This window comes from Nanorana parkeri, unplaced genomic scaffold, assembly GCF_000935625.1.
Source record: "Nanorana parkeri isolate BGI_ZX_2015 unplaced genomic scaffold, ASM93562v1 scaffold1862, whole genome shotgun sequence".
In the NCBI taxonomy this organism is placed as follows: Eukaryota; Metazoa; Chordata; class Amphibia; order Anura; family Dicroglossidae; genus Nanorana; species Nanorana parkeri.
Genome location: NW_017308130.1, coordinates 92,239 through 106,048, shown reverse-complemented (window position 1 = coordinate 106,048; position 13,810 = coordinate 92,239). Strand labels below are relative to the sequence as shown.

Below are 13,810 nucleotides of genomic sequence, written 5' to 3'. Positions count from 1 at the left end.
GCCCAGTTCACCACATCGCTCCGGCATACACTAGGGGACCCATAGGATTTAAATTGCATACTGAACTAATTGCCTATTCAGTATTTTCTGTATTTTTAATTCTATAAAGTAAATAGACATCTGCCGACCCACTGCCCTGTAGATTTTTGCTGCAGCAATTGTCTTTGTTGGCAATCTATAGTGACAGGCTGTATAAGCCAAGTATAAAGCTTCCTTTAAATGCCTGCAGGAGAACACTCCACTATTGTGCGAGGATGAGGAGGAAGGAACTTTTCTGTGAATTAAAAAAGCAAGCTGGAACAATATAGGAAATTACTATTTGCTTTCCTGCTGAGTCAATTCTTCTATTGCACATTTTCTTAGTGATATATTCTTTTTCCATACATTTGTTTGCACATATCAACAGTTCTTTCAGTCCTTAAGAAAAAACATTACTGACCTAAAACTTTGTTGTTGCACAAGCCTTCGCTTCCGTCTTCCTTTTTTTTTTTTTTAAGTTCATTTTTATTAAATATGACTTGTTCAGTCAGCAGACCCCTGATATATTTACTAAACTGGGAAAAATTAAGCATGGTTTCCATATATGAAGGTAATTTGTATCATTTTGACGTGCAGAACTTGCCCCTAAAATGTCAGTTTCTACCTGTGTGGTTGCAGTTTTCTGTAATGCTTGGACTGAACATGTTGCTATAGCAGGGAATAGGTGAAATTAGTATGTGCGAGTTTAATACAAACGGCTGTAGGTAGAACTCTGCAATGATGGTTGACAAAACCTTTGCAATCCATGCAATTACTAAAGGGGGGGAGGTTGAGTAGAGTGTTTGTTTTTATCTGTAAAGGTTGCACTATTTTACAGTGTTAGATTGTCTTTCTTTTTTTTGTGTGTGTATTTTGTGTGTAACCTATCGGACTGTACTGCAGTCAGATCCTTCAGGGGCCACTATCACAATAATATTTTCTGATGTGTTTGTGGTTAACACATGTAATGGCAGTATTCCCTTTATGTTTTATATTACGACTTGTGCTCTGGTGTAGCATTATGGTTGTGCTGTAGCAGCGTGTTGGTTATTTTTCTTACACATACATATATGGTAACTACTGTAAGCACACCTGGCAGTGTTATCATTTAAAGAAGGCCATGTGAAAGGAAATGTATCTTTATTCATGGAGTACTCATTACGTGTATTAGGGAAAAACTTTCCCAGAATGCAATGCAGAATACTAAATTTCATATGAATGATATGGGTTACTGCACTTGGAAATATTTTATTTAATTACAGCAATAGTCTATGAACCTGTTTGGCAGTTTTAATAATTGGAGGTAATCTACATCTTCTATTGTACTGTTGAGGTTATTATGGAATAGATTTGCAGGGAGTGGTTCTGCCAGGCATGCAGCAGTGTAAATATGATTGATTTGGCAGCATTTTTGAAAAAGTTTCCTACTTGCACATAGAAAATGGAAGACAACTATGTAAAACTCCTGCACACACAGGCTGAATTCACATGGGTGGCAAGGGGTGGCCACCGGCAAGAATCGATAGGATTCTTACTGCCGGAACTACTGCTGAATGCACAAAGTGTGAGCGAAAAGCAGCTGTCAGATTTGTACTCTGTACAAATCAATGGCCAGTGCCGCCACTGTTTGCATGTAACCGCTCTTTTGTGTGATTTTAAATGCGAATAGAGCCCCTGAGCGATCCTGGGCGCACACAGCGTGTGTTCAGGGCAGGCATTTCTACTGAGTTTCTGGCAGCACACAAACTGGCTGCAGCTAATTGGCCAGTCTGTATTTGGCTATAGCACGGGTTGAACCTGCTTTAGGAAATGGTGTTCAGCCGCCTCTGAACACAGCAAAGTACTCACCCCAGAACGCTCACGTGGCTGTAGCCTAATACCATTCAGCTGTACGGAGAGAGCCTTGATAGTGTATGTAAACTTTATCACAAGGATCTCATAAAAGTTAAAAATCAATGTAACTTCAAAAAAATAATTTCAGTATTTGTAAATAGTTAAAATAATACCTGGTGATCCAGCCAAAAAAGTCCTTGTTCAGCGACTTGTTATAAAATGAAAACAGTGCATTCCTGTTATAGAGTGACAACACTCTGTTCTGGTCTTCCGGTTGTTTTCCTGCATTGTCACCCACATAGGCTTTTGATGGAGACTAAAGTGACCAAATCAACACACGTTATGCAGACAAGGACCATTGTATGCATCTGTTACAGGAGTGCATGCATAGACAGGATGTGGCTACAATAGGCAGCATTAGATCAGCAGCACAGACATAAACCAAAGGATGAGAAAGAGGGTAAACCTGTTTTTTTTTGTTGTGTTTTTTTAAATGTATGGCTTTATTTATGATGCACAGTGCTGTGCTAAATACTGACAGTTAATGTGACATTCACCAAACATTTACTGCTTTATACATATGTCCCTAAATATCATTTTAAGTAGGGCAATCGTCCACTTTAAGGTAGTTCTGAGGCTAATGCCTCACTAGGAGCCTCTCAGGGTTTTCTAGTATAACCCTTCCTAGCCTTAAAACCGCAGTTGAGCACATGGCCAGAAAATAAGCTGCATTGCACCTGATTGGGGTAGAATGGTGGTGGGTATGGGATGTGCAGGAGGGGATGGACACAATGTGTCCAAGTTCTGTAGAACTTCTTTTAAAAAGCTTTTAGCCATCATTAGCTATCTTCATATTTGTTACTCCAAGTATGTGTTTGCACCATTGCACCTTACTGCTCATCTTCTGCCATGGGAAAATGAAAATGTAATTCTATGTAATGCGGCCATTTACGCTGCTGTGCATTAAGAACATTCTGACTCGCTCCGGACTGGATATGTTATTTGTCATACATTAGGAAAGCAGTGCTAGGATGCATTTCATCAAATCATAGACTTATTGGAAACCTGGGGGAAGGGTGACGGGGGGGGTAGGCTTCTAATTTTCTGATTCTTTGACTAGAATGCAGTAAATAAAGTAGTTTGCCTCGATAATGAGTTTTCCAATTGAGCCATAGGTCCCCATAGCAGCTGCTTTCAATGCTACAATTTAGCTTTTGGTAGTTTTAAAGGAGGTTTTACAGGGAATATGGGAACTTGTATTAGGAAATCTGCCTCACTGCTCTTAGTGGGGTGAGGCACCACCTTGTGGCAGATCAGCAGTGGTGCATGTAAACAAAAAATAGTCAAATGAAATGCTTCGATCTGATACTCTGCCAGTAACCCTCACATTCTGCCTTTTTTTCTATTTTCTTTGTTCTTATTTTTAATTTAAGATTATAGTTTTGTCATTGCATGCATGTTCTATTGATTGAAATTTGTTACTAATTGATTTAGACGTTATAATCTTAAATATTAATCTTTAAATTTGTTTCATTTACAGTTCTGGTTTCCTGTAACATGCTTATTCCTGACACATTTTCCCCCTCCATCATTCATTTAATGAACCCTGCCCCCCAGTCAATCGTCATTACTCCTTTGCATGAACATCTGCAAGTCTCTGACAGCTTGTAGAAGACGTGATCAGTAACGCATGGAATTTTAATAACCTCCATTTCATTGTCACCTTATTTTGCATTTGCATGTTGTGCTGTCACGTGCATGTTTAATTACACTGAGTTGCTAACTGAAATCCAAGTGTTTGTTTTTACATCTCTGATCCGGTGGACATATCTAGAATTGTGTGGCTATTCATTGCATTGCATTGTTAGAGGTGCACCGAAATGAAAATTTCAAAACCAAAATTAAAAAAATGTCAGGCTGAAACCGAAAATGTTTTTTTTATTTTAACTTTTTCAAATTTTTTCAATATTTTATTTATTTTATTCTTTATAAACTTTAATTTTGTTTTAATTAAATATTTTTATTTCTTTACTTTTAGGGGCTTCTGGGAAATATTAGGGGTCTAAACAGACCCCTGATATTTCCCATTTAAAATAGAAAAAGAGATTGAGGACACAGAGTCCTCAATCTCTTTTTCTGCAGCCCCTGTTATAAATGAACAGGAATCCTCTGTTCTCATGTTATGAATGAACATGAACACTCAGAGTATGTTTACTATAACCACAATCATGAATGAACAGGAGGTGATGTAGATCACTTCCCATTCATTCATAATTGAGGATATAGTCCACATACCATGTCCTCAATTATAATTATTTACAAACGCTCAGCGATCGCTGAGTGTTTGTACCACTCTCCGTCCTGACAGCTGTTGCAGGAGGCTGAGCGGGAGGAGCTCAGCCTGCTGTGACAGCACTGGCTGTCTCCGCCCACACACCGCTCTGCCGATCTGTGACAGGAGGCTGAGCTGTGTTGGAGGAGAGACGCGGGCCGCTCGCAGCTCTCTCCTCCCGCAGCACTCGCCCGCCTGTGACAGTTTCTCTCCTCCCCGCTGGGACACAGAGCAGCGCCCAGCGTGGAGGGGAGAAAGCAGGGATGCGTCCCTGTATCGGCTAGAAAATGGCACTTTCGGCATTGTGCCATTTTCGGGCGATATGTTTTGGCAGCCGATATATCGGTGCATCCCTAATTGTTAATGCATAGTGTTTGGTTTTCAGTAAGAAAGTTGCTGTCGGTTCCAAGTAATTTCTGGCAATCTTAAAGCAAACCTTTTACCATCTTTTAAAGCAGTATTGTAGAGAGCTGAACACTCCAGTGCCATATTATACCCTCACATTGCCTGCTCTCCTCTCCCAGTCACTGCTACAGGTTCTTGAGAATCCTATACAAATTTCTGCTTTTAGATGGACAGCATTCAAATAGGGCTAGCAGTGCCCCTCTACCCAGCCTCCACCCCACTTACCCTACAATGCTGCTTAGGCCTGCAGAGAGAGGTTGTCCTGGTTCAAAGCACTGTATTGTGCAATGGAGCACATTTTTGCCCCGTACCTGGAGTTGAGAGGAGGTAGGGGAGGGGAGTAATATAGGACCAATTTACATTTGTGTGGTGCATTAATGTATATGTGTTAATGCAGCCCATTAAAAATAATGGCCTGCCAACTCTCCAAGATGTCCCACAAATTGGACATGACATAACATTTTTATCCCAATGCACTATTATGCAGTGCCATGCTTTTATGAACGCTTGTTTTGGGGTGCCATGTAATATGAATGGTAACAGGACGCGGCAACGCATGTAATGTGTTAATGTGTTAATGCAATGATGTGAAAGATGTACACGTTTATGATGTTGTACTGCAGAGTGCCGGCTAACTATGCATTGTTACTTTGTTTAATAAATACATGTTACAGGTATTCTTTAATAGGCACATACAAGTTGATTTACTAAAGGCAAATAAGCTGTTCACTTTGCAAGGGAATTTTCCTTTAGTGTAGTGAATGTGGTGAAAATTCACTTTGCAAAGAATACTCAACCATGTGCAAGGAAGGAAAAAGTTTGTGTCCACGCTTGCACGTGACATAATTATGGAAGTCAGCAGAGCTTTACCTCATTCACTAAAATAAGGGGAACTTCCCCTGCAAAATGCAAATTTCCCTTGCAAAGCGAACAGCATATTTGCCTTTAGTAAACCAACCCCATTGTCTCAGACTCTTCTGAGTGGTAACAAGAATGGTTTACCCCCTCCGGCACAGCGCCAGCTTCCGAAAGACCTGGAAGCTTATCTCCAAAAACAAGCAGGGAGAAAAGTGCTGTTAACCAGAGCTACCAGAATTTCATTTACTGAAGTAAGACTAGTGCAAGATGGATTCTAATTGCTTGCTGTGGTCACTGCATTTTGCACTTTACTTTTGTTTCACTAAATGTGTAGAAGTTACATTTATAGATCATTGTGCCACTAGATCTAGAATTGTACCTCCCCCAACCAAACTGGTTGCTTGAAAGTACCATGCCAAACCTAGACTTCATAAATGGAGTCTACTTAGAAAATGTAAACACAGCGGTCTTAAGTCCTTGTGTATGAACTTAAACCCAAAATTGGGTTTGAAATGCAAACAAATGAACAATCGTTATGTGCTCAGGGCTTCAGTGTTTTATCCAGACATAACCTGTAAACAGGAGTTCACTTCCTTCTGTCGGTGAACCAGTTTTGCTACTTATGTAGTGTAATGTGGTAAATGTCTCACTGAACGCTTCCACTATAGGCGCTTTTATTATCTCTAAGACACAGACTGATGCATTAGATTTCAGTAGAGTTGCTATAATACATCCTCCAGTCAGACTAAAACCTACCTTACAGTTAGTGTAATGTGAGCAATTAGGGTAAAAAGCAAGTCCAATACAACCTGCTTTTAGAGTAAAATGGCTTGCATTTGAAATGTATTTACTATGTGTTCACACTGCATTCCTACCGAATGATAAAAGTGCTGCAAGGTAAAAGCAGCAACACATGCAAATGAATACTGCTTTACATGCCATATAAAATGAAAACGCTGCATTCCAGATCTTCCTTCACAAGGATACAGTATGTCAGACTCATAACACAAATGTAAATACAAAACTAAACAACTATGCTCGGTAACGCCTTCAAAACGTCTGGAGTCTATCGGTACAACAGGATATCAAAGGGAAAGGAAAACAAACCTGTTTAAGAAACTACCATGGACACAGAATAAACACTGATAATATATATAAAGAAACATGAGATGGTGTCCATATTCAGATCTTTATTACCCACAAAAAAAAACACATCATGGTTATATCCATTACCATTAAAATATGTCACCCTGCACCCGTACCACACAGAGGTAAGTATATGCACATATTTGATATATCCCGCATAACATAAAGCTAGGGTCATGTAGATTTAAATCAGAGACAAAAGAACCACACAGAGGTAAGAATATGCACACTGGTATAAATGTAAAATGTCACCACTTGTATCCATTCAGAAGCTTAGTACAAAATGAATGCTGTTCAAAGTATTTACGCAAATGTCCATAAGGCCGCATGTTAGGCAAATTAAGAAAATTCCTGCTAAAGGATCAATACAATGGCTAGAACTGATTTTGGAATTGTTATCGATAAGTGTTGGATACTATCAGGCATTTCCTCAATGACTATAGTCTACCTAAATCTGGCTATACAATTGGCATTCACGAGTCCACCCTCGTGGGCTGAATTTTGGAAACACTCGATCTCCCTCATGTATGCTGTTTAGCCGGGCTATTGTATTTTGACAGCCTTTGCCTGTTCTCAGAATAACCGGATAGTGAATGCAGCTGGTTGGCTGCAATCACCATTTGGCCGGCAGTTTTCGGCTTGGCCCCTTCAACAAATGGCAGTTAACAATTTGACTTTAGCGAAATAGTGGTGTCTGGCAGGGCCACCCACAGCTTGACTTTTTGCCAAGTTGGCAGGACTGAGTGGAAATTCAAGCAGTGTGTGGTCAGCTTTTCATGTGGCCCTTATGAACATTTAATGTGAATACCTTGAGCACCATTTATGTTGTACTATGCTTCTGGATGGATACAAGAGGTGAAATTTTACATTTGCGTACTTGAGGAGTATTGCTTTATGTAGCTGGGCCCTGGACTTGCATGAGAGGATGTATGCAGTATTGCTAATGTATGCACACTCCGGGTCCCAACTAATGGAGTATTTAAAGACCGACCTCTAATATAGGTGCGGCTGCCATACTTCATTTATTCCTTATCAAGGAACTTGTCAAGAAATGTCAGATTTATACCTTGTGACAAACAAACCGCATGAATATATGGAACATGGCAAGTCTACATTGTGATACCAGTGTTTGTATTATGAGGGTTCTGGTTATTCTGGAATACACAATTACTCATGGCCACTCTGCAAGAGATATAGACTATATACGGTATATGGAGTAAGAAATGAAGCATAGCATTTCAGCCACTTTGGGATGTGTCACCGTCCTTTTAATTCTTGCACATGATCTTCAATATGTGTCCTGGTTGCAAGCTGCACTGATATTCAGTGTCCTGGCTGCAGGGATATTCACTGGAAGGAATACTTCCAGTATTGCGGTACCGCGCACTGCAGCACATGGCAGCTGGGTGGTGCGTTGGAGTGCCACTCAAATACATGGCTACAAAACGTACCTAGCGCACGGTACCACATGCTAATTGCGCTGAACTCATGGTAACATGCACTTAGTGTAGCACTCTGGTGTGAATGTGCCCTGAATGATTGTGCAAGACAACGAATAGCCCAATAAAAGATACAGAGAATATGTCACGATCGGCACACAAATGATATACAGGTGAAACTCGAATAATTAGAATATCGTGCAAAGTGTATTTATTTCACTAATGCAACTTAAAAGGTGAAACTAATATATGAGATAGACTCATTACATGCAAAGCAAGATAATTCAAGCCGTGATTTGTTATAATTGTGATGATTATGGCTTACAGCTCATGAAAACCCCAAGAACCCCAAATACACAACATCAAAAAAGTAGATTATTACATGCAATCAATAAAACAAGGATTGTACATAGAACAATATCGGACCTCTGAAAAGTACAAGCATGCATATGTACTCAGTACTTGGTTTGGGCCCCTTTTGCAGCACTTACTGCAATTACTTTTGCACAATATTCGAATTATTCGAGTTTCACCTGTACATGAAGGCGTATGTTGCAATTGAGATCTTTATCAGTTCTATTTAAAATAAAATTTGAATCCTTAATTTGTTCTGGTGATTTTAATTCACTGTATGTATGATTACATCGTATTAACTTCATGTTACACTTTTTTCTTTCCAGTAACCCTTGGCTGTGCACTGAGTAATCTTCTACAATGATGGAAGATGCCTTTTTCTAAATTAGCATCTATATCCTGTGTATCATTTTGATCCAAGATCAAACCAGTATGCTAGTTTACACCTACCTATTGTCACTAAGTGGTTGTATAAAACCACCAGTCACATCAACTATTCTCAGACCCACAATGGGAAGATGAAACAAAATTGGGTTCTTATTGCAGTTTAGATTAGAGTTACTTTTATAGAACTTTCACATATGCACACATTTTATTTCCTATATTTGTTGTATTGAATACAAAGAACTGTAGATAATCAAACACTGGCTCACTGGATTCACCACATAGGGATTGCATTGTTTGTTTTTAAAGAGTTTCCAACTTGGACTTGTATTGTGAGAAGGAGCAGTGAACATTGTGTAGCACTGCAAAAGCAGCAGAAAGAGCCTACTGCTGGTAATAAGCACATTTAGCTGCCCTATGTATATATGATTCCAAATACACATATGCTTAACATATATATTAATATTTAACTGATAAGTATTTAGAATACTGAAAAGACAATACAGTCCCTTGAAGTTTCATTCTAGGTCTCTGACATGATCATCCCAGCAGAGAGCTTTATATGTATTTCCCTGTCTTTTGTGTTTTGGTAAATTTAAAAATGTACCTGGAAAAAAAATATTTATTACAAATTACTACTGAAAAAGATAGATGTTTACAGGCTAATATAACATTTAATATTCTTGCTTGGAATGTTAATTTAAGTATGGCGTCCTACATTGAGAATAAATGCAGGCTTTATAAAATGAGCTCTATCATAAAGCAGACACTAATACAATTTCTTAGGAACAGGCTCATTTAGTCTTCCCTCTTATTTATGATTCTCATATTACAGGTGGACTACAAACTTGGCTTCTGTTCAGATAGATCAGTAAATTCTAGTTCTTTTAAGCTAGCTTTGTCAAGTAAAAAGAAAACTTCATCCACTGAGCATTCTTATAACCTTCCTCTGAGGTTGCAGAGTAATGAACACACAGCAGTGCGCAATTACACCCCCTCTTCCTGCTAAGTGCACTGCTATACACTCCTAACATGCCAGCACTTCCAGGCTGAATATTTTCTGGGCCCATTTACCCTACACCCTGGCATCCCATTGTGATTGCCTAGGCAGGGGTGCTGTCACTGGATCTTCTTGAGGGATCATGGGAAAGCTGAGAATACCATGAGATTGTGCTGGAACATGGTCTTGGAAAACTTGGCCTCTACTTTCCCAGGATCCCAGGGTGAGGCCTGATGACATTAGCACTTGCAGGAAGCAGAGATAAACTGGATATAAAGTAAGATTTTTGCATTTCAGTGAAATGCTTTATACTGACTGGTTGTTTTTTAATGAAGGGGTGGGGCTCCCATGTAAGTAAACCTGGCATTTTCATGCAAGGTGTGCTTTAAGCAGGTAGGGGTGAGAATTCATCATAGAGGCACCTTGATTAGTGCATGATTATGTTATAAATTCTGTTTAATCCCCATAGTTTCCTTGCAGCATTGAAGCCACCTCTAGCCAAAACTTTAATAGAGCAGAGAAGTGTTAAATTTTAATGTTTTTTTTTTTTTACATTTCTGATGGTCACCCCACTGGCAACATTTCCGTTCACTTTGTAAGAAGTAATAAGGTGAACAGCCATGACATCTTCAGAGATTTAAACCTTTCCAGGTCTTACTACAAAAGTGCTTCTGTTTCTGTCTCTCCCCAATGGAGATGCTTTTCCCCATATCCTAACCATCTGAGCCCACTTTATATGGACACATAGTGAGGTGAAATCTCCCCAACCAGGACATGGCAATAAAAACCTGACAACGGTTCTAACCCCGCCCAGCTATATTGAAAGAAAAGAGGTATTGGCTGGTGTCGGGTTTTAAAGCCAATACCTGTATTTAAGCTGTCACTCGACATTGATGTGATTTGCAGTGAATGATCAATCAAAATGTAATTTTCAGACGTTTGAGTGACCAGACTAAACAACTTCATATTGTTGTTTGCAATACATTACTGTACACCTCTGGCTCTGCACTATATTATTGAATATGCCAAGTTCAGACATGTTCTAGAAATATAGAAACCCGATTTCTTCCTAAAATTCAGCTTCTCTTAAATATTATGTTATACAGAAGAAGGTTTTATTGTAAGGTGTAAACCTTATATTTGTTTACTCATTTATTGTTATGATGTTGTTACATGACCAATATCTTGCTAAAATGTTACACCCAAAGTGTTTCTGTCCTATAGTAATTTCATAGCATCAGTCTGTCCTATTCATATGTGTCTATATGTTGTTGCAGTAAATAAAATCACTTTTGGTAACGTGAGATTGAGGTTTTATCAGCTTTCATGTAGTAATGTGTAATGAATGCATTATTCTCTAATCCTTAAATCGTTTTAATAGGATCTCTATAAAATCCCCTAGTCAGTACATTACAATCGCCCAGTCCATCTGGATCATGCAATTATTATTATTATTACATAGTATTTATATAGCGCCAACAGTTTGCGCAGCGCTTTACAATATAAGGAAGACATAACAGTTACAATACAATTCATTACCTTGTCTATAAATGTTATACCCACTTGAATGTTTGTTTATGACCACGCTGGCCAATTCTGTTGCCTTTTGGCAGTCAGTATGACTGCATGTCTTACTTGCATTGTGAATGAACATCTTAATGTTGCCTAGTGAGCACTGGATGATGATGACAGATCTGCTTGTCCCTTTGCTGCCATGCTAATCCAAATGGTTTATATGATTTCTGAGTTACTGACAGGAAAAGCATACTGTCCGGAAATTAAATGTTATCTTTAAATTCAGGTGATCTTGTTCAGACCAGCAGATCAGGGCTAAAGATGACCGAAACTAGTAATCTTGAAAGAGAACATATGGCCTCTAAAAGAGCTGCCACCATCTGTCATGCATTTGATAATACATAATGAATGGGACTAACATATGGGAAGTGTTGGTAACTAGGCTCCAATAGCCATATGAGAGTGAAATGTTGTTGGTAATTAAGTTGCAATAGCCATATGAAAGGGCCGCATCCTAATTTGACACTAGTAGTAGGTCATAATCTAAGAATGTGTACTGTGAATGCTCCAGCAGTGTAGGTGGGTAGTACATACCATCTGCAGAGGTGCTCTCTAAATTGGGAATGGTGACAATTACTGTATACACAATGCTAATAAATATTGACTTTTGTTACTCTCTGGCCGGTAGTCATCCACCAACATGACTTTTGTGGTATCAAAGCATGGTTAAAATGCCTAATAACACGAGGTTTACCACAATGGTGAAATGTTTTATCTCGATTTGGGTGTATGAACTTTGTCATTTTTTTATTACTTGTATAAAATCCTCATTGTAGATATAAATGTTTAATACACACTTTCATGACATTGCCTGCTGACTTGTAGACTGTCCATCTGAGACTCCATATGGAGCCCTATGAGCTAGAGATCTGAAAGAGAGAAAAAGGAGCAATTTGCAGTGGTGATCAAGGATTCTGACGGTTAAATAGTTATTTCATGAATCAAAAATCAAGTAGGCAAAGGGCTAGGTACTCGGAGGAAATACATATGTATATGAGCAGTTTTACTTGCCACAGGATTTGTATGTCTGACACAAGACCTGAATTTTTCTCTGCTGCCAGTAACACTTACAGGTCTTGTCCCACCCCCCAGCCTGTGATTGGACAATGGATGGAGAATCAGCAGACTGTTTGGCTCGTCTCTCGATCACTCTGCTCTCTTCTATCATCTTGCTGATATAAGCATGTGTACACTGCAGCAGAACTGGCTGGCTCCTTGCTTATCCCTCTCCCAGGCTGGGCTCTACGGTACAGGGATTCCAAGAGGTTGATAACAAGTCTGATTTCAGGTTTTTGCACTGCTTGAATTTGAAAAAGACACATTTAATAATGTATTAATCAATATACAGCTGAATGAATTTGTGTCTTTTATCTGCCTGGAGTTCAGCAATAAACCATATTACTGTGACTATTTTAAGGACTGATAACGCACGTCCTCATTTGATGTAGAGGTTTTTTGTCTGTCTTTTTCCTCCCTTGAGTCTGTTTTTTTTATGAGTAGGTAAAATATATTTGAAAACCTTGTATACTTTGGTTTGCACTATTTGTAAATAGCAGTTTATCGATATGAGGTCTAAGCACACCTGTATAATAACAAATATTGTTAGGCCTTCATTTGCAATCCTTTATATGGATTCCTGTTTATTTCCTAGTGTCCATTATTGAAATCATTGGTTCAATAAAATTGAAATGTATAAAAAAAGACTGCACACCTATGCAATATTTCTTTATAAACTGCCCATAGTTAAAAGTACAACATAGCACATCTTGGTGGATTAATCCTTTTATGGGAAGAGAATAAACATTAAAGCCTATGTAAACCTTAACAATTTCTCTTATTCGCTCCCTTATGGTCTGGTAAATATATAATTGAAAGTGTGTTTTTTTTTTTTTTTTAAATACACGCTGATCCCGCCAGAAATCTTTTGATCTGAGGCACAGGAAGTTATCAATGACATTATTTTCAGCTATTTCTGTGGACTTTAAAATGCCTCCCCTATTCTATAAAGAAGGTAAGAGGGGAGGTATTCTGTAGTCTTCCTTTGGGTGCTAGCACAGCATCTCGGTAGACAAAATTATGTTCTTGGTGGGACCACCAGGTTCAAATTTAGGGGGGAAAGGCAGAAAACAAAAGAAAATTGCCACCCCACATCTAAAGGAATGGTAAGTTGGAATATACAAAATGTTTGTTCCTGAATTTAGATGCTTTGAGCACCCTGGTTTGCTTATTTTTAAGATATTGTGATGCCTTTACAGGTTTAGGTTACAGGCTTGCTGACATTTACTGCTTTTTGTATCTCGGTCAAGTTATGTCTTTTTGCTTTTTTGTACTGTATATATTCTTTACTGCTGCTGAATGCTAATAACCTTAATGTTCTTTGCCCGATTAAGCTTTAATCACGGCGCTTTTATTTTTCTGCCTCTCTTGATAATTTCCTCTTTTCTCTCCCTTTTTTTTTTTTTTTTT

At 38.7% G+C, this 13,810-nt stretch overlaps 1 protein-coding gene across 3 annotated transcripts in view; it reads left to right on the top strand.

Moving 5' to 3' along the window:
* Window positions 1–13,810, top strand: part of SEPT6 (septin 6) — a 49,064-nt gene that overhangs the window by 34,734 nt on the left and 520 nt on the right. Inside the window, exon 11 of one of the 3 annotated variants that reach the window (XM_018571900.1) lies at window positions 3,392–3,637. The exons of 1 other annotated variant lie outside the window; for it this stretch is intronic. In XM_018571900.1, coding sequence (XP_018427402.1) covers window positions 3,392–3,522 — 131 coding nt within the window. In that variant the 3' untranslated portion in view covers window positions 3,523–3,637. Of the gene's footprint in view, window positions 1–3,391; window positions 3,638–13,810 lie in introns of those variants that run through there. One more of the 3 variants, XM_018571902.1, reaches the window with a different exon arrangement.